Here is a 22,760-nt window from a genome sequence, read left to right as displayed (position 1 = left end):
CCCAGAATTTGTTTCCATGTTTCCATTTAAGGCGTTCTGTCCCTTGGCTCTTTCCTCCCTCAGCTCCCATGATTTTGGGAGAGCTGAACACCTTTGGGAAGAGCTGCACTGGACAGTGTGAGGAGTCTGAGGTGTGAATTGCATCCATGAATAATCAGTGAATATTTTTAGAGACCAGCATTTGTTTTCAGTGAGGCTCTGGAATGAATTTACATCTTCCTAATTTCAGCAGAATTTTTCTTGAGACCTATTGAGCCACCTCTGCATTGCTCAGGGCAGAGCTGAGTCATTGTTCATCCACTTGATTTGAAATAGTTTGTTAGAGAGCTCTTTGCTTCCCACAGGCTCCTGGGGTTCTGGGGCAAAACAGCCAGTGCCATACACATCCCATGTGTAATTCTTCATGGAAAGTCTAACTCTTCAGAAATACAGTTTTGTTTTGTATGAGTTTCTAAAGTGTGATTCACAGCTCCTTACGTGACTAATGTTATTTTAAAAAATGTTTTCTGTCAGAATTGGTGCAGAACTGCAATTCCATTTTGACAAATATGGCAATGGTCTTTATTTTTGTTTGAAGCCTTTATTAATGTAACAGCTGAAGTTAGTTTGTGAAATGAGGGCTATTTGATAAGAACTTTTTCCCCACGGCATGTGTTCTGGGGTGTGTGTTTTTGCTGTGGTGGGCTTGTACCTTGGGAGCAGAGATTCCAGCTGAACAGATCGGGTTTCTGAAACAATACGTTTTCTCAGACTTCATGGAATTGTTCTGTTACATTTACACTTGTTTGGCTCGGAGGCCAATTGCTGAGGTATTTTTCATTTTATATTTGTTTTCACAGGGATCTTAGCAACATCAATTGTGAAGAGCTTGGTCCACTGCCTCCTGGATGGGAGATCCGAAATACAGCAACGGGCAGGGTTTATTTTGTTGACCATAACAACAGAACGACGCAGTTCACGGACCCGCGGCTCTCTGCAAACCTGCACTTGGTCCTAAAGTGAGTCTGGAGCCTGCTTTGGGTCGGGATGCGCTCTGCCATTCCCGCAGCCTTTAAGGAGTAATTCTTTGACACATCACCAATTTACTGTTTCACGGCAAAAATGAGCTTGAAAAAAGCCTGGAGGAGCATTTAGGCAGGAATGTGGCTGTTGTGATGCACACAGGGAGGGAAGCAAATGCTGTCTGATGGGAAAGATTGGCCCATAGATTTTTTTTTCTTACAGCAAGAGAGGCACTTTGTTTTCTTTATACTTCATTCAGTTTTCAGTTATGAAGAACCTGTTTTAAAATAAGTTGTGTGTGAGCCAGTGGTGTCAAATGCTGGTGAGTTAGAAAGGGGTGCACAAGTGCCCAGCTATTCTCCTGGAGTAAAGGAGAAATAACTCAGCTCCTGCCTTCAGTTTTAGAGTAGGATTACTTGATATGTTCTCAAAATAAGGCCCCAATAATTTAACTCGGTTGTTTTACAAAAAGGATAAAAGAGGAACTGCGTTTTTTCTGCCTTCGTGTTTTGATATCATAATTTCATCCCACAGTTTTAAGAAGAGAAGAGAAAACTTAAAAGAATTCTGGCTCGTGTTTTATCCCCTAGGCACTCATTACACACTGGGGATTTTCTACTAAAAATGGAAACCAAAAACCAAACAAATATTTCTTTTTTTCTCTCGTTTTTTTCTCTCAGACAGCTTGTACTAGGTACTTGGGAGTTTGATTCTATTGTTTCTCCTGCTAATAACTTTTAATACTCTTGGGAAACACCTGTAAAGTATTGAGTAGGTGTTAAGTGGAAGAAACAATGAAGAGTTGGTTGGATGGAAAGCCAGGCAGCCCTGGGTGAGGAGTCTGTAGGAGGAATAGTCCTGAAAGGAAGTGAATCATTGGGAAGAAAAGCTGAAGGAAAGAATAATGGGAACAAGCACGAAAAGACAAAGCTGAGGAATGGAAAGCCATATCCAGGAGACAGCATGTCTTTTATCCATTACACAAAAGCTGTCTAGCCTTTACTCAATATACACTTGAACCTCACACCCCAAGAGGGAGAGGAGCCTAAATACAGAAAATATGGTAGAGAAATCACTGGTTTTATATGTGTATGTTACAGGAGTTTAGTAAGCTGCCATCATCCAGACACTTTGGGTGCCTTTTTTTTTCGTTTTGTTTTAGTTTAAAGCAAATCACTACTTATTTTAGCTGAATTGAAACTGGTGGTTTTGAAAATAAAATTATCTTGAAAAAAATCAGCAGTGAAGGAGCAGGTTCATGTTTGAAACACAGAAAATTTCCTAAAATCAATTTATTTTACTTCAAGAAAAACTTCAGACCCTCTTGGCTACAGCAGTGCAATTCTGAAACTGTAGAAAGCTCAGTGAACTGGGCTGTATTTGACAAACTGGCCTCCTCAGATGGGTTTATTTTGAAATGGCAGAAAGGGCACAGTAGCCAGTTCTACATGGATTGTGGAGGACAGATAACAGAGCTACCTTTGTTAGCTGCAAAATCCAATTTGACTTTTAATATCCAGAATCACGGAACCATTTAGCATTTATTTAAACTTAGAGTTCTCCTGCAGTGTGCTGAAGTTCTTCATTTGTCCATCTGTCTTTCATTGGGAAAGGATTTCAGAAACTCACCCAACAGTGTCATCAGCAGAGTCTGCTGCCTGATAAATCATTTTTGGTGTTTATTCTTTTATTACACCAAACAGGATGTGTGAAAGTTTCCCCTGCCTTGAGCCCACCTCCTTGTTTGTTCTTTAAAAAACAAACAAAAAAAGTAGTTTGCCTTAGGCCTGTCATTTTGTAAATTATCTAAGAAATAAGTTTAGACTTCGTGTGGGATGGGTGTGATAGAGTTTTAGGTTCAGAGGCATGAGAAAAAGTTCACTCTCAGTGATACTTTTTCTATTGAGCTGAGTAAAACCATTTGCTCCTCCAGTTATGACATTGTAAGTTATGAAAATAATCAGACCTGTTACCCAATTCTGTTCTAAGACATTGACCAAGAGTTTGTGATAATTTTGATAAGTTATGGCACCTGAAAAGTATTTAGTTGTATCCTTAAAGCACTGTGTGGAATCAAGCATGGTCACTCAGCTGTGAAAACAAACTGAGAAATGAGATTTAGTGACCTTGAGCACTGCAGGTTGTTTAGCTAATAGTGCACTGATCATTTTTAGTCAAATCTGGAAGATGGCATTTTATTTTTCTCATCCTAGCACTTCCTTATTTTGGGAAGCACTGTGTGGAGAAAAGTAACGATTCCATTTGATGCTAAAATCATGCTCATTTCAGAGATTACCTTTCCTTTAAGAATGACCCTGTCTAGCTTTGTGCTTTGGGGAACTGTGACTTTTTACCCTTAAACGTGGCATGGAGGGGTGCTCACTTCAGTAGATAAATATGGCCTTCTCTGATAGTCCTATACAAGGAATGTTTTCACTTAGTCCTCCTTATGGCATTAGAAATTCAGATGATAGAATAAAGATTTAGCTTTAATATTGTATCAAGTAAATACAGTTTAAATGAGATTCATATTTAAAACTAATCACAAGTGAAAGTTACTATGCACATGGCACAAATGACATAGAGCCACAGGACCAGAGCCAGTGTGTATCTAAATTATTACAATGATTTATATTTTTCTGGATGTCCCTGTGGAAAAGTCTGGAGGTGAATTTTGGTTGGCCGGGAGAGTTTTCTACTAGGCCTTGTCTCAAAACAGACATTGAAATGTAAATTTCATTGAAATTATAAAATACATTAAAATTATTAAATTATAATAAATTTATTATAATTTGAAATTATAAATTTTATTTATGAAATGAAGTTATAAAATACATTAAAACAGTCTTTGGTTCCACCTATTTTTTTTGATCTTTGATATTAAAAAAAAAAAGAACTAGCCTTCCACTGGAAAACATTCTAAATTGTAATGTTTCTTATGCAGTAAATGTAGGGTTTTCTCATGTGCTCCACAGAGAGATGATATTCTTAGGCTTTAAAAATATAGTTTTTATCCTGTGTTGCTTGGGAATGCCATACTAAAAAGCTATAAAAATATCCACTCACTGTGTACAAGAAAGGACACAGAGAGAACATCTCTGCAACATGATCCATTTACTTTTCCTAGTAAGAAGTCAGATTTACCAAATCTCTTGGAATTGCTAGTAAAAATACTTGTTTATCTGTGCCAATTAGTTCCATGTGAACTCCCACATTCCTGTGGTCCAGACTAGGCCAGGTACAAGGGACAAGGTCCTTGCCAAGCTGCCAGTACAAACATCTTTTTGTAAGCTTACTCTTTTCCAGACAAGCCATTTAAAACAGACTATGGTATTGACTGGAGATTAGAGGCAGAGTGTTTGGCAGATCCCTGAATTTTAAAATGGAGGAAGGGAAAACACGCAAAGGAAATATGGAAACGGTCTCTGAGAAATTCAGTGTCAGCAGCTTAGTAGTAAAATTGTATGGATAATACCTTATTGTATGTGCTGTAACCTTTTGCATACTTTGTAGAGTAGCACTAATAGAAATAACAAGCCCTAAAAACACCTGATAGTTGCCAAGAAAGACAGAGCCATATGTCTTTAGTCAGGATGAAATCGCTCTGAATTTATTCTTTACTGGCCCCAGACGTTTTCAGTGTAATCACAGTAATAATCACAATAAATTGAAAGCAGTTTAGGTACAATGCCTGAAGGTTTCAGGAGAGAGCAGGGGCTGGATGCAGGGTGTCTGAGGCAGCTGTGTGTGCTTGCAGCCGGCAGAACCAGCTGAAGGACCAGCAGCAGCAGCAGCAGCAGCAGGTGGTGTCCCTGTGCCAGCTCCCGGACGAGGCCGAGTGCCTGACGGTGCCGCGCTACAAGCGGGACCTGGTGCAGAAACTGAAGATCCTGCGGCAGGAGCTGTCCCAGCAGCAGCCCCAGGCTGGCCACTGTCGGATCGAGGTCTCCAGGGAGGAGATTTTTGAGGTAACTCGAGATTTTGACCCGTTTCTTAACAGGGGGGTTGTTTATAGCTGTGTAAAGGAGTTGTTCACTTACATGGAACCTCGGGGGCTGCAGTTAAAACTGGGATTTTACCGTGGTATGTATTCCAGGGGGATGCCAGCACTGTCATGTAATTGACATAGATGTATCTACCTAAATCAAGGAAAACTTTCTCTGTGGCTGGAGATGTGCAGCCCATGCAGGGATTGGGGAAGGAGTCCGAGCACTTCATGTGTCTTATGATCCTGTCTCCCTCCTTCCGTGTATTTGAGAAGCTGATGAGTATTTTAGAGGGGATGTTAAAAATTCAACGCTATTATTAGTGATCTTTTATGTAAAACTACTACTGAATAGGATTCCTCTTCAGAGTTTGGGTTTCTTATCATTGATCTGAATTCTCTGTCCAGAATCAGACCAGTTTTACAGCTGTCTGGGCTTCTGAATGGCCGGAGATGCCCACACTGGGGTCTCTGCATTCTCTTTTGGGATGTGATTCAGCAGAATCATTCTGTTGACTAAACACGCTTATAATTCATTGGCCTTTTCTGGAGAACAGTTTGTCCTTTTGAGGATTTTCACCCATCCCACCCATCCCTGTTGCATTTTTACCCCACCCACAAACTTGATCTCCCCACTGTGTTGTCACGGTTTTTCCCAGCCAAGAAAGATTTGTGTTGGTCTTCCCTTTGTAAGCAACTGAAGGAAGAAGGCAGGAAAGGCTACAGAATTATGATGTTCTTGTTCAGTTCAGTGTGTTGGGTCCCCACACACCCACCTGCCTCCTCTCTCCTGTAGGGGCAGAGCTTGGGGCTGATACTTGGCATAAATAAGAACCAGACTTTTCTTTTTTTTCTAATTCCTTTGCATTTGTTCTGCCTTTCAATTTGCCTTCTGTGTTTCCTTGGAACACTTACTGACAGAGGAATAATCCTATGGATTTACTGGGATGGCATTGCTGATTCCATGCTTAAGGTGCTTCTTGGGGGCTGGCACATGTGTTTTACCCAGAGTACAAGCTCCACTCTTGGCTTTTCAGGCTGCAAAAACCAGGAGCCCTTATGGAAAACAAAAGGAGTTTACTGACACAATTATTTTATAAGTTATGTGAAAATGATGGAGTATGTTCTGAATCATTGTGAATCACTGCTCACCCCTGGAAATTTAATGGGAGGGTTCTTCTCATCTTCTCATAATTTTATTTGACAAGTGTTATCACATTTGGAGAAAATTAAGAAACAATCTGTGATTTGAGAAACTGATGAAGATCAGGAAAATAATGTCCCCTTTAAGAGTGTTCCCTTTGGACTCAAGTCTGGAACTCCCTTCACTTCCAATACACAGCAGCAGCTTTTACTCTGCAAACAGCAGTTAATAAAAGGAAGTGTTGTGTGTTTACAGGAATCCTACAGGCAAGTCATGAAGATGAGGCCAAAAGACCTGTGGAAACGATTGATGATAAAATTCCGTGGGGAGGAGGGCCTTGATTATGGAGGTGTGGCCAGGTAAACAGTGGCTGCTCTGTCCTTCCCCTGCACCCAACCCTGCCAGCCTCCCCTGTGCTTTGAAGCCTCAACCAGCCCAGCTTCTTTTATAATATTCTCATTTATCTTTATTTCTGTAACAGATCAAATGTCAGAAGAACATATAGCTCTAGGTAGCATTGTAAAAGAAAAAATGCATCAAAAAAAGAACGAATTTATTGAAAGTAAAATGCAAATTACACATCATGTGAAATTTCTATCATATGTGAGAGGTTTTGGTATCTATAGAAATTAACATATTTTTCTTTGGTTAGTGAAATTTTGGTATCTGAGAATATATACCACTAAATACTTGGCTTTATGGCACAATTTTAACCAAAAATATGCTTTATTGCAAACTGTCACTGCTGTTTGAAGCAAAATGTTGCCACCAGCAGTTGGTGGCCAACTTCAGTCTGTCAACAGTCTGAGGTTATTTTTCCCTTATAAAAAAATGACATGCCCAATTGTCAGACCATTATTTACTGATTTGTGAACACATAATTAAAAGTTGAACTAAATATATCCATTACCTTAAATGGTTTATATCAAAAGCTTTGATTCCAACATCTTTATATTCAAGTGAATACCTAATGTCTTGTCTTAGTGTGTAATGGATGTAGGAGAATCAGAAACTCCAAGAAACTCTCTTGGAAGTGAATAACCTGAAGGAACATCTTGGAAAGCTGTCAGGTGTTGTGTGGTTACTGAGCTAGTAAAAATAATTCTGATTTCAGCCATATCTCAGCATGTTCAGACATGACTTCCTTCATATTTATGTTTAACAGTAAGATTTTAAAAAATCAGACTGTTTTGAAATGATTCTCTGTGTAGGAATGCATTTGTCTGTAGAGTACCAATAAATTATTTTATTTTCTAGGGAGTGGCTGTACCTGCTGTCCCATGAAATGTTGAATCCATACTATGGGCTCTTCCAGTATTCCCGAGATGATATTTACACGCTGCAGATCAACCCCGACTCCGCCGTCAACCCGGTAGGGCTGGTGCCACGTGCTGTAAATCAGCATTTTCTGACCAGAAATCAAACCCACACCTGGACAGGGCTCAACACTTAGCAGCCAAATTCTTACAATTGGTACTGCTGGACACTGAATTTGTACAATTATATGATAGTTTCTTTTTTTGCACTGATCAGACTTCTCAAATCTGTTCTTAATTTTCTGTCAGATGTCAATTTATGGTTCCTTTGAGAGAAATTCGGTTTGATTGTTACTTGTAAGACTCCTGGACTGGAAGTGAAATGCTCAGTGTGCCATGAAACAAAACAAAACCTCTACACAGGGTGTGGGCTTGGGGTTTTCTTCTTTTCTGGGTGTTGAAATTTTGTCTCATGCTCAGCAGTGGGGGTCTCTCTCAGTGCAATGGCCTTGTCTCTGCTCTGTTCCAGGAACACTTGTCCTATTTCCACTTTGTGGGCAGGATCATGGGGATGGCTGTGTTCCATGGGCACTACATTGACGGCGGCTTCACGTTGCCTTTCTACAAGCAGCTGCTTGGGAAGCCAATTACTTTGGATGACATGGAATTGGTGGACCCTGATCTCCATAACAGCTTAGTTTGGATACTGTATGTACTCTGTAGGGTACCTCAGGGTGTTAGAGGCTGTCTCTGTTACATGATAATGGTCCTGAATCCTGGAAATGAGGTGTATTTTGATCTCCTTCTCAGGCAGATTTAAGAAATAACTCTCACACAATTCAGCTTCTTTAAGGCCAAAAATGCTCAAGCTACTCAAATTTTAGGGGGGGGGTGTGGAGTTAATATTAATTTATTAATTTTACCTATTATTAACAGTAACAGGTTATTAAAATATAACATGGAAACTTTAAGATTTTAAAATGTAACATAGTAAAACTTGTTCACCTTCTACATCCAGGGAGGACTTTGAAATGCCATTGAAAAATGAAATTGTGCTTTTGTCAGATAGAACATGGCTGTAATATATTTGCAGAATATGTTTTCCCTCAGTCATTTGCTGCTTTCTTTGCACCAGTGAGAACGACATCACCGGGGTCCTGGACCACACGTTCTGTGTGGAGCACAACGCCTACGGGGAGATCATCCAGCACGAGCTGAAACCCAACGGCAAAAGCATCCCCGTGACAGAGGAGAACAAAAAGGAATATGTCAGGTACATCAGGAGCTTTTCCCAGGGCTCTTTGTCGATTTCCTACAGTGGGGAGGAGCTGTTAATGAAGTCCATTACTGATACAGTCTCCTCTGCCTGACAAAAGTGCAACTCTTAATTAGTTTATCTTGGTAGTAGAAGAGTTCTTGCTTAAAATTACTGTGTGAGAAGTGATACAGGAGTGCTGGATTTACTTCAACAATTACACTGTTGAAGTGATTGTCAGTGTTGTGCTGGGGGGTTGTGCTGGGGGGTTGTGCGGTGCTCTGCTGTAATCCTGTCAGTGGGGCCGTGGTTTGGGGCTGGATAAATTGAATTGCAGCTTTATTGTATTTGAATACATCCTCCACAAACCCAATTTGCACTTGCTCACAGACTTTATGTGAACTGGCGGTTTTTACGAGGAATTGAAGCTCAGTTTCTGGCGCTCCAGAAGGGATTTAATGAAGTAATCCCACAACATCTGCTGAAGACATTCGATGAGAAGGAGCTGGAGGTCAGTGCAGCAGTGTTGTGTTGTGTGTCAGGTGTAATGAGGCTCTCAGAGCTGCAGGAACACGGGGCTGTCCTGGTGTGCTCTCACCTGGGATGAGGGGCAGGGCAAGGGCTGAGCAGCTCAGGGGGTGCCTCCCATGAGAGCTGTGGCAGTGTCCTGGAGGTGACAGCTCACAGCAACTGCACAAGTGGCTGCAGCCCCTCCCCTGTAGCTCAAACCCCTCTGAGCCTTCTGAGGACCTGCAGTGACCTCGGGCTGTGTCACTGCTCTGGCAGAGTCCTGGTGCAGAGTTCTCCCAGGGCATTTCCTCATGTGAAATTCAATGCTGCCAGGAGAACAGGCTGTCAGCCCTTAGTGCACTGCCCTGTGTGGTGTCAGGCACCTGGGATTTGCAGAGCTCAGTTTTGCCAGACTCCATTGGCCCCGTAAATCCAGCAGAAGGAAGGGTGCTGTCACAAACTGTGCTACAGAGTGTCAGGGTCAGCATCCAAACAATATCCTCTGAAGGCAAATCCACAGATCCCAAGCTTGCTTTAAACTGAAATGGAATTGCAGTCTGTTGAGTTGAGGGGTTTGCCATGTAAAATGGCCACAGGTAAATTATTCACATGTGCTTGTGATCCCTGGGCTGGAACGTGGTGATTGCTCCTCCTTTATCCCAAATATTCTCACTCCCAGCAGTGAGCCAGCCATGCTGCTAACCCTGAACCATTTTGCAGCTGTAGGATAAGAAGGGGGAAGGTCCAGTGTTCTTAGTCATAAAAATGTCTTCAGAATTATGATCACAGCCTCCCTGAATGGAACCTGATCCATTGTGGGTCTCCCTTCAGGAGCACTGAAAGCTCAGTGTCAGTGCCAGCTCTGTCCTTTGTGTGGTATCACAGGAACAAGATTCCTTTTGGGGCTTCAGAGCTGGACCAGACAAACTGCATAGAAATACTGAGGTCAAATGTGAATTATTCCTGCACTGTCATACAGGGGTAGAATCTGTGCTTCTGTTTAACTGACAGCTCAAGGCCCTCTTGTCTAAGCTTGAAATGGTTGTGTGGATTCTTTTTAATTTGAATTGAGACCACTTGAAAAATGGTTTGTGTACAGAGGTAACATTAAAAAAAACAAGAAAGATATATTTCTGCATTGCTTAAGATGAGGGAGAAGTTATAATTTGCCTTTGGTATAAAATCTGTCCATTTTTCACTATCATTTCTTCATAATTTGGCTCCAAACCCATTTTTTATACTGATCAGTGATGAAATAATATAATAAATCTATTTTAAATTTACAGCTCATCATTTGTGGACTGGGAAAAATCGATGTTAACGACTGGAAGGCAAATACCAGGTTAAAACACTGTACCCCCGACAGCAACATCGTGAAGTGGTTCTGGAAGGCTGTGGAGCTCTTCGACGAGGAGAGGAGGGCGCGGCTGCTGCAGTTCGTGACCGGCTCCTCGCGGGTGCCTCTGCAGGGCTTCAAGGCACTGCAAGGTAACGCCGGGGCTGTGCTGGAGCACGGGGAGCAGCTGGAGATGGGGCTGCAGCTGCCCTGCGACTTCTGAAGAGCCATTTTAATGTCTGATTGCAATCACCAGTAGCTCTTTTTTGTCCGGTACTTTCTTATGCAAAGAGAAAGTGCAAATGGCTCTTTTATTTCATTTCTTCACTTCCTTCTCTGGCAGGAGGTTCTGATCAGCTCAGATCTTAGAGGGGTTCCAGAAGCCAGGATTTTAATTCCTAACTTTTACAAGCCCTCATCAGTTGCACAGCTCTGGGGGTTCTTTTAGACTGAAATGCAGTAACACAACTCAAGCTCAGACTCTTATATAACAGCAGAGTCCCCATGAGAAACACTGACCCTCTGAATTGTATTTCTAATGGCTGCTCAGATCAGTTTTGCTCAGGTTGGGACATTTGTAGCTTCTTCTGTCCTTTGTGGCATCTTCAGTGCAGACCAAGTCTAAACAATGGCTGTGCTGCAGTCTTTTTCCTTTAGCAGAGACATTAAAGAGATTTCTAGTAGTCAGATTAATTTAATAAAATTGTAAGGAATTGACATTATGACACGGTGGGATTTCAGTGGAATTGGCCACTGTTCAAGACCTGTTACAAAACAGGGACAGGTACAGCTGTGTCAGTTTTGTTGTATAGGAGGGCCAAGAAAAGATAAATTAAAAATCGTTGGCATTATGCAGCACACCATGTGAAAAAGCTGATTTATTCTTCCTTATCAATGCTTTTTTCCTTATCTTTCCTTTAAATAACTGCAGGGCTGTCTGGGTGGCCAAGGAAGGGTCTGTCTCACAACCACTGAGACTTTGCAGTTTTTTCCTGCCTTTTTATGATTTCATCTTCCTTGGTGCAGAGCTTCTCTTTGTATTTTAGTTGCTCTCTCATTGCAGTGCACCAAAGACTTTCATGTTATTCCACACAGTAACAAAGATCTGCTCTGGATTTTCAGGTGCTGCAGGCCCACGACTCTTCACAATACACCAGATTGATGCCAGCACTAATAATTTGCCTAAAGCTCATACCTGGTAAGACTTTCTCAGTTCTCTCTTGTGATCTGTAGCTTAAAGACCAATCTGCTGTCAGAGCATTTGGAGCAGTTTTACTTCTTTTGTCTCTTATGACGAAATCAAAGCTGTCCCTGAGGGAGCAGCAGAGGTGTGAAATCTGGAGATGGCTTTTGTTTCATGGAGCTGGGTGCCCTCCCTTCTTTAATTAAGCCTTGCTGGCAGCATCTGCAGCTCAGTGAGGTGTGGCAGAGCTGGCAGTGATGGCTGCAGGGCTGAAACCTCTGTGCTTGTGCTTCCCCCCAGCTTCAACAGGATCGACATTCCTGCCTACGAGAGCTACGAGAAGCTCTACGAGAAGCTGCTCACGGCCATCGAGGAGACCTGTGGCTTTGCTGTGGAATGACCCTCCCAGCCTCTCCCAGACTCTATTTATACTCCTGTCAGCCAGAAAGCCCTTCCTTCCCTCAGCCAAGACTCAAGAAATGCTTGAAATACAGGAAACTTTCCCTTTTCTACACTAGGACATTGGGAGGGAAAGGACAACTTTTGGATTTTTTTTTTTAATTTTTAAATTTTTTTATTTCAAGAAAATAGGTTCTGTGGTTCCTGCCATAGGATCATTCAGCTGCTATTAAAAACTAATATCTTGAACATACAGAATGCTGACTTTTCCTACATTTCAACAGTTAAGCAGTATTCTATACTTAAAGACTACTACTATTTTTGTAAGAGGTAATCTATTATATTTGCCTACCTGATTTCTATTCTCAGATACCAAGACACAACTTCAGCAGTCGGTACAAGTCACGTTTCAGCCTGTTTTAAATGTATGATACTGAACAGCATCTATACCTGCTATTTTTGGAAAAAAATATTTTGGATTATTCTAACTTTGCATAAAATTGGCTGAAAGAATCATTAATCTTTTTAATGAAAGCCACTTACATGTTAACTGCATTTTCTTATAGTAAACCATTATATTCTGCAATGTAAATTCCAGGTAAATGTTGCCACAGGGGCTTTTTTATATTTTTCAAGCAGGAATTCCGAATATGACGTTTTGGGGTCCTATTTATATCACTTGTCAGATTCCTCCAGCAGAATTTCTAGTGAGTGACACAGACTATTTGGTACAGTCCTTGTGTTTACATGTGGAATAACCTTTTCTTAATGAACAGTAGATGTTTTGATTTTTTTTTTTTAAACAGCATTTTTCTAACAAGTCTGTCAAGAGTACTTTTTGTTGCTTTTGACCTTAAATTGAAACACTGCATTTTTCAGCTGTTGAAGCACTGATGGGCTTTGCCAGCAGAAGCCTGTCAGCAGTTTGTTCCAGAATCCATCCTGTCCAGTCAACCAAAGTTTGTTTGAATGCAGCCAAATCATATTCTGTATTTGTTGATGCTAAAGATTTATCAGGTAAAACATGTAATCTCTGTCCAGCTGCTCATGACACGTGGGTTTAAGTTACAGCTAAGGAAAAATGGTGTATTGACTGAAATATGTGTAATGTGCTTTGGAAATGAGGTTGTTAGAGCACATAATTTATTGATTGTAGGGATGGAAGTAAGTATATATATGATTTATAGCATGGGTTGATCTCTTCAAAGGGGAATAAAATGCACTACCAGTAGAGGGAACTGAACTTTGATGTTAGTTTGGAAATTCTCAGTTGAGATCTGTCTGATCTGCTCTTGGTGTGTGGATAAATCAGGCTGCTTCAGAGACAGTGCCCTTCTCCTCTCAGCCACGAGAATATTTGGAATAAGTAGCAGTTTTTTTCCAATCAGTGTTTTGTTTTTGTAACTTAGGTTACAATTAATCATCAAATCTGCACTATTTTTTCACTGCCAATGAGAAGAAAGTCAAAGGTATTGAAAATGCTAAAGGGATGGGATGTAACCAGCTGTTCCATGTTTGCAGGGTCAGTCACAGTGAACCAGCTCTTTACTGTCTGTTCTGTGGAGCTTAAACTAAATTTTGCTTTGCCAAGTCTGACTGCCACAGTGAGTAAACTACTACTGGATGCTGTGTGTTAGAATAGTGGGCAAGGGACTGCTTTTATAGAATTGTGGTGAGAATCTGGTGAGCCAAAGCCACATGTTGGTTTGATTATTTCTGTTGTACAGCTGTTGCTGGCAGGTTTGTTCCAAGGGACTTGCTTCCCTTTCTGGGCTGGCTGCAGGATGAGGCTACTTAGGGATGGAAACAGAAAGCCAAGAGACTTGCTGGGACAGCCAGGCTGGAAACACAGCAGATCCTTTTCATTTCTCCTTTCCTTTCCTTTTTCCTCTCCTTTTTCCTTTCCTTTCCCCTTTCCTCTTTCCTTTCTCTTTCTTTTTTCTCCTTTTCCTTTTCCCTTTCCCTTCCTTTTCTATCTTTTCTTACTTTCCTTTTTTTCTTTTCTCTCTTTTTTCTTTTCTTTTTTCTTTTTCTTTTTCTTTTCATGTTCTCTTTTCAGTGGACTCTTGCACTCCTGTTGAAGGGCTGCTATTTCTGCATCTCTGCTGGGCTGCCCAGGTCACTCTGGCAGCAGTGACTCTGCCCCTGTGCCTGTGCAGCTCTGGGGAGCCCAGCAGGTTCCTGCCCTGAGTTTGTCACTCCAAATGCTGCCCTGGTGGGGCCACTCCAGCCCTGCCCAGAGCTCTGCTCAGCCCCTGCCAGCTCTGAGGGCTCAGTAACAGCTGCAGGGCTTTTACAGTCAGGTCCTTGGGCTGTTCACAGGACACACCCCAGTGTCATGGAACTCACAGAAGTGATTTTTTAAGGGTTTGGTTGTTTTTTTTTTGTTTTATCCCCCGTGTTTGCCCAGCCTGTGGCCACAGCCTCCCTGGGCATGGAACATGGCAAAAATCTGCCTGGTGGATTTATTGAATGCACAATTATGGTCACCTTGCTGTCACAAAAGCACCTTTGGGGAGGGAGGAGATGAGCTCTGCAGAACAGAGACCCGAGATCAGCTGATAATTACATTCATTTTCACAGCAGCCTTAGCAGTACATCTGTTTTTCTACTAAACATTTTGGTATGGCATTGAGAATTTTTTTAAACTGCTACAGATATTGTAAATTTAATATATTATAGGCAAAACTAGACAAATCTGCATTGAACTTTCCATAGCTGACAGATGAGGATGAATATACCAAGTATTTTGAGTGCCTTTCTACCTTCATAAAGACTGAGAGCTTTAACTAAAGCACCTCATCACCCAGTCAGATGTTTATCTGAAAGTGGTAAAGGGTTGATTCCTTTCCAAAATTTTGTTTCAAGAACATGTCAGCTACTTTCCCCTCAAAAAGGTGCTAAGCCTAATATTGCATTTTAACCTTGGGACTTTTCACCCCATGATTAATGTGAATATTTATTTCAATGTGTCCCTCTTACTGGGTTTTACTTTATCCAGTCTTTAGTTGTTTTAGAGAGATGTCACATCATGGTTTTATGCTGTTGCTTTTCATTATGAATGTTTAATTATGAACAGTGACTTTTGTAGATTTCAAATATACAGTTCACAGTTGAGTTTCAGAGGATTTAATTTCTCGTTGTAAAGAGTTTTGTAATGGTGCTTTGTACAGTATGTATTCTAATTTTTTTTTTTTTTTTTGCACATAGGTTCAGTTTCCCTAAACTGATTTATTTGTACCAAATTTTTGTGTTGTACTAAAGTCCAGAGCACACAAGCTGTTTTGAAATTCCTGTTCCACAACACTACATGTGTACTGAACTCCTGGTGTGTTTAAAAGGCTGCATTGATGGAAGTTCAAGCTCTGCTCCTCTGTCACAGCACCATCCTCCAGCTCGATGTAGCATCTTTTTAAACAGCACCACCCAGTTAACAGGTGCCATTTGTTGTACTTTACACTATGTAGTAGGTTCCTAGCTCTGCACATCCTCAGTTCTTTGTCTGTAGTTGTAATTAGTTTATACAAGTGTAATTACTCCTCCACGAACTGACAGTTCTTAGTTTATCATTTCCATTGTATTTATTACAGAGTGTTTTAGCATTGGTATCATTGTATTTTCACCCAGCTGTTACATGAGCTTTAACAAAAAAAAAAAATCTGTATAAAATGGTTTTTAAGTACTTAATGTATGTACCCATGCAGAAGTTGAGCAATAAATTGTATGCTGTTTGCACTGCCACAGCATCAACGGTTTTAAAAGTTTTAAGTGTTTCTTAATTAAATCTTCAAAATGTAACAGTGTCATTTTTAAGTAACTTGACTTTGTTTCAGGAGAAAATACTTGAAACTTGGTGACTTGCTATGTGCTGTTACCTCCAGTGAGGAGTGTGCTGAATGTTCTGGTCAAACACAGCAGCTCTGACTTCTGCCTCTCAGGTGCTGGCATGGCTTGGCAAGGACTTTATCTCAGCACTGGAGAACAGATGGACAGACTGCTCTCAAAACTCAGCAAAGCTACACCATCTTCCTGGAGGGAAATAAAGGCAAATTTGGTAAAGACTTGCTAAAATTCATCAACTTAGGTGACAAATATTGTCCCTTAAAGGCTTCAAGTTAGCCAGGCTTACAGGAAATCCCTGAAAAGGTTTGGATAGGTCAGAGTTTTGTGTTTCTGGTGTTGTGGAGAGATTTTGGTGGGTTTTGGGTCTGTAATTTTGCAGTGAGGTGTCTCATGCTGTAACAGCTGGCTGGTTTGTTTAATCTGTAAAAGAAGCTCTTCAGATGTTGGGGGCTTTTTTTCCTGTTTAGCTCTTTTTTCAGTGAATAAGTGTGAATGTTCTGTGTGTTGTCAGTTCCATCAGAGACACCCCCTCATGGCAACCTTTAAATATTGTATGTACAGTGCAGTTAAATCCAGCATTCCTACATCACTTCTCTCACAGCAATTTTAAGCAAGAACTATTCTACTACCAAGACAAACTAATTAAGAGTTGCACTTTTGTCAGACACGCTGTATCAGTAATGGAATTCATTAGTATCAGCTTGATTTTATGTAATTGTTCTCAGTTCAAGTCCTCATCCCTCTGTGCTGGCACCTCCCCAGTGTTTGGCTGGTGAAACCTGGATTTCCTGCTGGGCACTGCACTGTTTATAGCTCTGCAAGATGCTACAGGAGGTGCAGTGCCTGCTGGCAGCTCCTGCTCTCCTGGAGCAGAACTTACAGCCTGAAGTAAGGTCAAAGCTGACTAGTGAAATATTTAATCATTCTTTAACTCTGGTTCTGTCAGTGTGAAGATGGAGTAATCAGGCTGGACCTGTGAGTGTGGGCTGTAGAAGATCAGGAATGCTGTCCATAGCTCCTTCCCAGGGTTCACCTCTTGCAGAAGCTGATCATGTACAGCTTTAGAAGAATCTGCATTGTTTTCTGTTTCAAATTACTTTTCCCAGTGCATTTGTGGCATAGAAAGAGTATTTTATATACCTTTGTATTTTATCAAGTCAGCAGCACCAACCCTGTGAACACAACTGAAGCAGGAGTGGAAGAAGTCTTCCCTTGCTTGATGTATTTAAATTCCCAGTTACTTCTGTCAGGTTTATTGCAGGAATTCTCTAACTTGGCCTTTCACAGGATACCTGAACCTCTGATGTTCTTTCAAAGATCTTCTTGTGCTTTGTGAGCTTTCCAATCCATGATTTCTGGCTAATGGTGTCAGATTGGCTTAGCAGCAACAGCCCCAGCACAGATGCAGAGGAGTCTCAGCATCCAACTGTTCCACCAGGAAAACTTCACTAAAGAACTCTGACTTCATCCCAGCTTCCTCTGGTAGAGCCCAACATTACCCCAGCCTTGCCAGGAAGGTAAAAAGTAGTTCAGAAATTTTATTGGTGATCATAAAAGTGCTGTGGAGATCCCAGATCCCTGCAGCTACACTCCTGACAGTCAAAATGACAGAACAGGTATTTTAGAGAAAAAAAACAGCCTCACACTCCAAGACTCTGATTATCTTAGCCAGGGAGGACTGCAGTGACATTTACCCAAGTCAAAAGAAGTGGCTTTGGCTGTACTGGAAGGAAGCCATCTGAAGTCTGGATCTCAGTCTGTCTGCTTCCAGTTCTTGAAAAAAGGTGTCATCATCATTGTGCATGATTGCTGCTTGCAGTTGCTGTATTTCCTTTTCCATCTTTGATCTCACTTCACTTTTTGATTTTTGTAGCATCTAAAGAATATACTGACATTAGCCACAGCATGTAGAAAGAAAAGGCAATTGGAAAAAATTAAGAGTACTTACTTGTGCTTGTGCTTTCTCTCTGGTTTGGATTTCTTGGAATTCTTGAGATATAGCTTCTGCTAGCATGGAAAACTAAACATAACACATGAGTGAGTTGAACTAATTAAAGAAAGACTTCTAAGTGGAAAAATTTGATCGGCCTGATGCAGATGAAGATTTACCTGATCTTTGTAGTAGTTCTCCAGAGACTCCAGCTCAATCTGGTGCTCTCGCCGTTGCTCATCGCGCTTCTCTCGAGCATAAATTCTCAGGTCCCTCAGTCTTTGCTTCTGAATTTCTAAGCCTTCTTCAAATAAGTTTTTAAATATCTGCCAGCAATTAGAAAAAGCAAACCTGAAACCTTCCCAGGAACCTGTAAGTATACATTTACATTTCTCAGCTGCTTTAGCTCCTGATAGAATGATGTTTACATGAGGATAGGCCATAGCCCATGAAAAAGCACAATTATGTACCTGAAATGGTGGTGCAGATACAGCTGAGCTGAGTTTGTATTACTCATTTAGCTGAACTTTTGATAGATAAAATAATTTTTCATGTCAGTTTAGTCAGATGACCCAACTGTGCAAGCCAGGGCCTTTGAACATGCACTGTGATTTACAACCCACCCTGTACTCCGCAGTCTGACTTCAGGACCTTCATCCAGGTTTCCAGCAGCAGGAAATCCAGCCTGGATTCAGGCTTTCCATTCCTCCACAAGAACACTTACCAGCTGTAGCTCACAGCTCGAGGCAAACAGTTCTCAAATCCTTACCAGGGGATTATGCAGTAAACTTCTAATCTTTTATTTTGAAAGGTGACAACTGTGTATCTGTTCTTGCAGAGTTGTAATAACTCTCCTTGCTTTCCCTCACTCTGACATCCAGCCATAATTAGATCATATCTGTCACAAAGTCCACTTTGTTTTACAAACACAACTGAATAACAAGGCTGCCTGTTTGATCAGTTCCTTTAACTGAAGATTTAGATTGTTTTCTTTGGATAGTGACTGTAGGAACAACTTAATCCTACTGTTTCTGAAAACTCATTTCCCCAATTTCTCATGTTACCAGCCCTGTTTTTCCACACTGATACTTCACCCTTTCTCTCCTCTTAGCCCCATAAATCATCCTTTCTTGTTTCACAGTGGTTTGCCCTGCACTGGATCCACATTTCCAGAGCAGGAACCATTTCATCTGTGGCCTTGATTGATCAGCCACTTCATCCTGGCTCTGTGCTTTGGTGAAGCATTGAACTACCCAACCTCAACCTCAGCCCTGGGGTCCTGACAGGACAGAATTCCACCCCTGCAGGGCAGGGCCCTGGTGCTCAGTGCTCACCCTCTCCTCGCGTGTCCTGGCCCGCAGCAGCTTGGCCCGGAGCTGCACCCTGTAATCCTCGTAGTATTTCCTGGCCCGCGCCACCTGCTGCCGCCTCTCGGTCACCTTGTTCTGAGCCCACTTCTGCCGCTGGATGCGCTGCTTGATTTCTTGCTAAAGGGAGAGCAGCAGCTGTCAGACCACCAAACTGCCCACAGATACCCCTGCAGGCAAAGCTTTGTTAATCAGTGCTAATTAGAGTCCTTTACTGAGGACCTGCTCCACACCCCAGCTTTGCAGTTAAGGTGTAAAGCCTTAGTCAGCACTGAGTAGTGAAGTCGTGTCACTGTCACAGGAGCTGCAACACAACCTCCTTGCACTTTGTTAGAATTTGCACTTTTCTCCTCCTTGCACTTCTTTAGGATTTGTTTTACCTTTTAGAGCAACACTGCAGTGTAATAATAATAATAATATTCCATTCCCATGACCCCAGTAGCTGCACAACAGACAGATTATGTGGCATTTTGAGACCACAGCTACTCAAAAAGTGTAAAGTTGTCATAAGACAAAAAGCCACTTTCATGATGTGGGAATATGCATTTTAGATAGCTCCATGTGAAATCTCTGCATTATGTAACAAATATTCTTCAAAGAACATACCAGTCTCTTGCTGTGATCTTGATCTCTCTTAATAATTGCAGCAAGCAGCTCATGTTTCTTCAAGGCTTGTTCAACCTGGAGGTTTAAAAAAAGCTCATTACTTGCATCATGCTGCAGGACAAGCAGATTTAAATATTGCCCCTCTGCTATGTTTTGGGGTTTGGGTTGAGACTTGCCTTGTTTAAGTTAATCAACTTTTGCATTTCATAACTCACTTTTAAACTAAAAGACTGTTCAGAACTAGCAGTGGAAACTACAAAATGCTTTTAAAACAGCAATAGCAACCCTAGGCAGTACTCAAGAAACCAGTATCAAAGAAGGACCACAAGACTCAAGTGGCTGACGAAAATTTGAACCTATGTATGTAAATCTGTACATCCCTATTTAAGCAAGCTCCCAGAACATCCTCCCACACTGTGCTGTGGGTGTGCAGGTGCCCTGTCAGGGCACCTCTGCTGACATTCAGCAGGTAAGAATGAGAACACTCACTTCATTCTGGAGTTTTGGTCTAGGTCTGGCAGAGGGTGCCTTGAGGTGCTCAGTTTGTGCAAGCTGCTGATGCCACATTTTATTCAGAGTACGGGAGGAAATGTGCAGGTGGGGAAACTCCTCCAGGAGCTGCAGGAGGAGGTCATTGTCTCTTATTGTCACTGTAAGATAGAGGTAAGCAATAAATTCATGGAGAATACATTTAGTTGTAAATTCAACCAGATAGTGTCAGCATAAGTCAAGAAATATTTTACACTGAACACTGTATAAAATCACCATGCTGCTGATACCATGTCAAGCTAAGCCCAGCAGGACTTCTCATCCTGCCAGTACAGAAGCAGAGAAAGCAATCCCAGTCTTTTGTTGTTTTCTCTGAAGAATTGATTTTATAGCTCAGATGTCATTTCCCTACTCCCACCACATCCAGCTAAGACAGGTATCCCCTTCTTTCTTCATGTGGTTGTGACCATCACTAATCAGTGATTGCTTTCTCTCTCCCTCTGGTTGCAGCAACTTAAAATAAAGCCAGCACAGCTGTGGCAATGACAGATCCAGGTCAAGTAAACACGTGCAAAAAATAAACTGGTTTGCAACCACCTCATTCCCATCCATTACATCTTTGATCTTTCTGGCAGGAAAAGATGATGGGGAGATGAAACAAAAGGGTATTTACCAAGTATATGGCCTTCAAAAACTGGAATAAAAATAAGGCAGTGTAGCTGAGCAACATCCAGATATGTAGGAGATTATCTGCTGATCTTATCCATAGGCATGCACAGTGCTGGTTACCAAAACTGGGCCTAGGATTTGCACCTTGGCTTTCTTGGAGCATCACTTGCTCAGCAGAACCAGTGGCAGCATTAACACCACAGAGGCAGGGTCCTGACAGAAACTGCTCAGTGACCTGTACCTGGCTCAGCTCTAGCCACAGGCCCAATTTTAAATCTGATACATGCTCAGAAAAATAAGAAAGGAAGAGTTCAGACTGTAGTGGAATAAGCACAGGAGTAGCAGCAATGGAAAAAAGCCCTGAAAAAAATCCAAGGGATTTTAAGGAAGTAGTAAATGGGTCACAATTGGATTGTGCACTGATGGTTTACATTTACATAAAGCATTATCTTCCCTAACAAAAATCCAGACATATAGAGGTCAGAAGAAGGGAAAATGCTACAGCTGACTGGTATATGTTGGACTGGTGCCTTTATTCTTGGAGTTCAACACATGCTTTCAAAAGATGCCAGTTTTCCACCAAGTATAGTTTTGCAGTTCTTACTTGGAGCTGCTTGCTTTGGCTTCATGATCCCTCGTTTTGGAATCCACTGGCTGTGTTTGGGATACTGAGGTGTGGTTTTTCTAGAATAAACTTTCACTCGCTGAGACACTTTTGGAGGTTCTTGAAAGACATTTTCTTTGTACTCTTGTTCCTTAGGAGCAGATGTAAAACAGATGGGAGAACAGGTATGAGAAGGGAAACACTGACAGAACACAGTTTGGCCATCAGAACTTAAATGTCTTTCAGACTTTAGAATGAGAACTTGGACATCTTGCATTGGATTCTCCAGAAGGCCAGAATTTACAAAATGCAGGTCAGGGTTCAAATAAAGGTTAAATCTCATCATTGCATAACCTCAGCTCTTCTGCAGCACTTAACATTAGTAAGTGACTACTTCAGTTGTACAGTGTTCTAACTAGGACACTGGAAGTCAAGGAGGTTTTGTTCCCTAAAGTGTCTGGACAGACCATCTAGACAAATTTAAAAAGAAAAAAATCAACCAAACAAAACACAACCAGCAATCCCAAGAGTGCACCACCTACCATTTCCTTGGCAGATTCTCTGAGCTTGGAAATTCTCCGTTTCTCCCTCGCTTCAAAAATTCTTAGCTCATTTTCATAAGCTTTAGTGACCAGCTAGAAAACAAAAATAAAAGGACTTGTCAGAGGAAATAATCAGTCCATCCAGCCACCTTCTTAACTTGGTTGCTGCATGGGTCAAAGTAGCTTCTTCCACTTTAAATTAATTTTTACAAAATTCAGGGTTTAAGTCTCTTCCTCAGCAGGCTACAGATAAAACAGCATATGATTACTAGAGGAGACCAGATGCTCCCATTACATAAAAGTTCTGGTTTTGTGGTTTTATTATAACTGTTGGTAAGAACTACCACAAGGTCCAGTCAAAAAATAAATAATACCTTTGCTTTTCTTGTTCTTTCATCCCTTTCTCCCTGCAGGTGGCTGCGGATTGTCTTTATCTGGCCTGTTCCTCTGCCTCTCTGTTTATGTTCCTGGTACTGAGACAAGGGAGAGGCTGGAGAGAGGGATCTTGGCCTGCCTGGGTACCTTGGACCTGGTGTGTCTGTAGGGAAGGAGCATTCACGGAGTCAAATTTGAGACAAAAAACCCCAGTGAAGTGTAATGTGAGGCCCTCATTTCAGAACCACATCCTGTGAGCTTGTAT

General features: G+C 41.5%; 2 protein-coding genes across 2 annotated transcripts in view; one reads left to right on the top strand and one right to left on the bottom strand.

Annotated features, from left to right (window-relative positions):
• The window catches only part of SMURF2 (SMAD specific E3 ubiquitin protein ligase 2), a 73,573-nt gene extending 57,735 nt beyond the window's left edge, over window positions 1–15,838 (top strand). Inside the window, exons 10-19 of the mRNA XM_031060917.1 lie at window positions 840–998; window positions 4,760–4,970; window positions 6,387–6,490; window positions 7,389–7,503; window positions 7,917–8,095; window positions 8,523–8,660; window positions 9,033–9,153; window positions 10,439–10,640; window positions 11,611–11,686; window positions 11,972–15,838. Of these exons, the coding sequence (XP_030916777.1) occupies window positions 840–998; window positions 4,760–4,970; window positions 6,387–6,490; window positions 7,389–7,503; window positions 7,917–8,095; window positions 8,523–8,660; window positions 9,033–9,153; window positions 10,439–10,640; window positions 11,611–11,686; window positions 11,972–12,071 (1,405 nt within the window). The 3' untranslated portion in view covers window positions 12,072–15,838. The remainder of the gene's footprint in view (window positions 1–839; window positions 999–4,759; window positions 4,971–6,386; window positions 6,491–7,388; window positions 7,504–7,916; window positions 8,096–8,522; window positions 8,661–9,032; window positions 9,154–10,438; window positions 10,641–11,610; window positions 11,687–11,971) is intronic.
• A 535-nt stretch (window positions 15,839–16,373) lies between these two features.
• Window positions 16,374–22,760, bottom strand: part of CEP95 (centrosomal protein 95) — a 19,082-nt gene continuing 12,695 nt past the window's right edge. The window contains exons 15-23 of the mRNA XM_031060916.1: window positions 22,495–22,658; window positions 22,121–22,213; window positions 21,579–21,729; window positions 20,306–20,466; window positions 19,817–19,891; window positions 19,178–19,330; window positions 18,023–18,169; window positions 17,862–17,933; window positions 16,374–17,789 (exon numbers count right to left, since the gene is read on the bottom strand). Coding sequence (XP_030916776.1) covers window positions 17,613–17,789; window positions 17,862–17,933; window positions 18,023–18,169; window positions 19,178–19,330; window positions 19,817–19,891; window positions 20,306–20,466; window positions 21,579–21,729; window positions 22,121–22,213; window positions 22,495–22,658 — 1,193 coding nt within the window. The 3' untranslated portion in view covers window positions 16,374–17,612. The remainder of the gene's footprint in view (window positions 17,790–17,861; window positions 17,934–18,022; window positions 18,170–19,177; window positions 19,331–19,816; window positions 19,892–20,305; window positions 20,467–21,578; window positions 21,730–22,120; window positions 22,214–22,494; window positions 22,659–22,760) is intronic.

This window comes from Geospiza fortis, unplaced genomic scaffold (genome assembly GCF_000277835.1).
Source record: "Geospiza fortis unplaced genomic scaffold, GeoFor_1.0 scaffold221, whole genome shotgun sequence".
NCBI classification, from domain to species: Eukaryota; Metazoa; Chordata; class Aves; order Passeriformes; family Thraupidae; genus Geospiza; species Geospiza fortis.
Note: the sequence above shows the minus strand (reverse complement) of the source record. Positions and strands in the feature narration are given on the sequence as shown.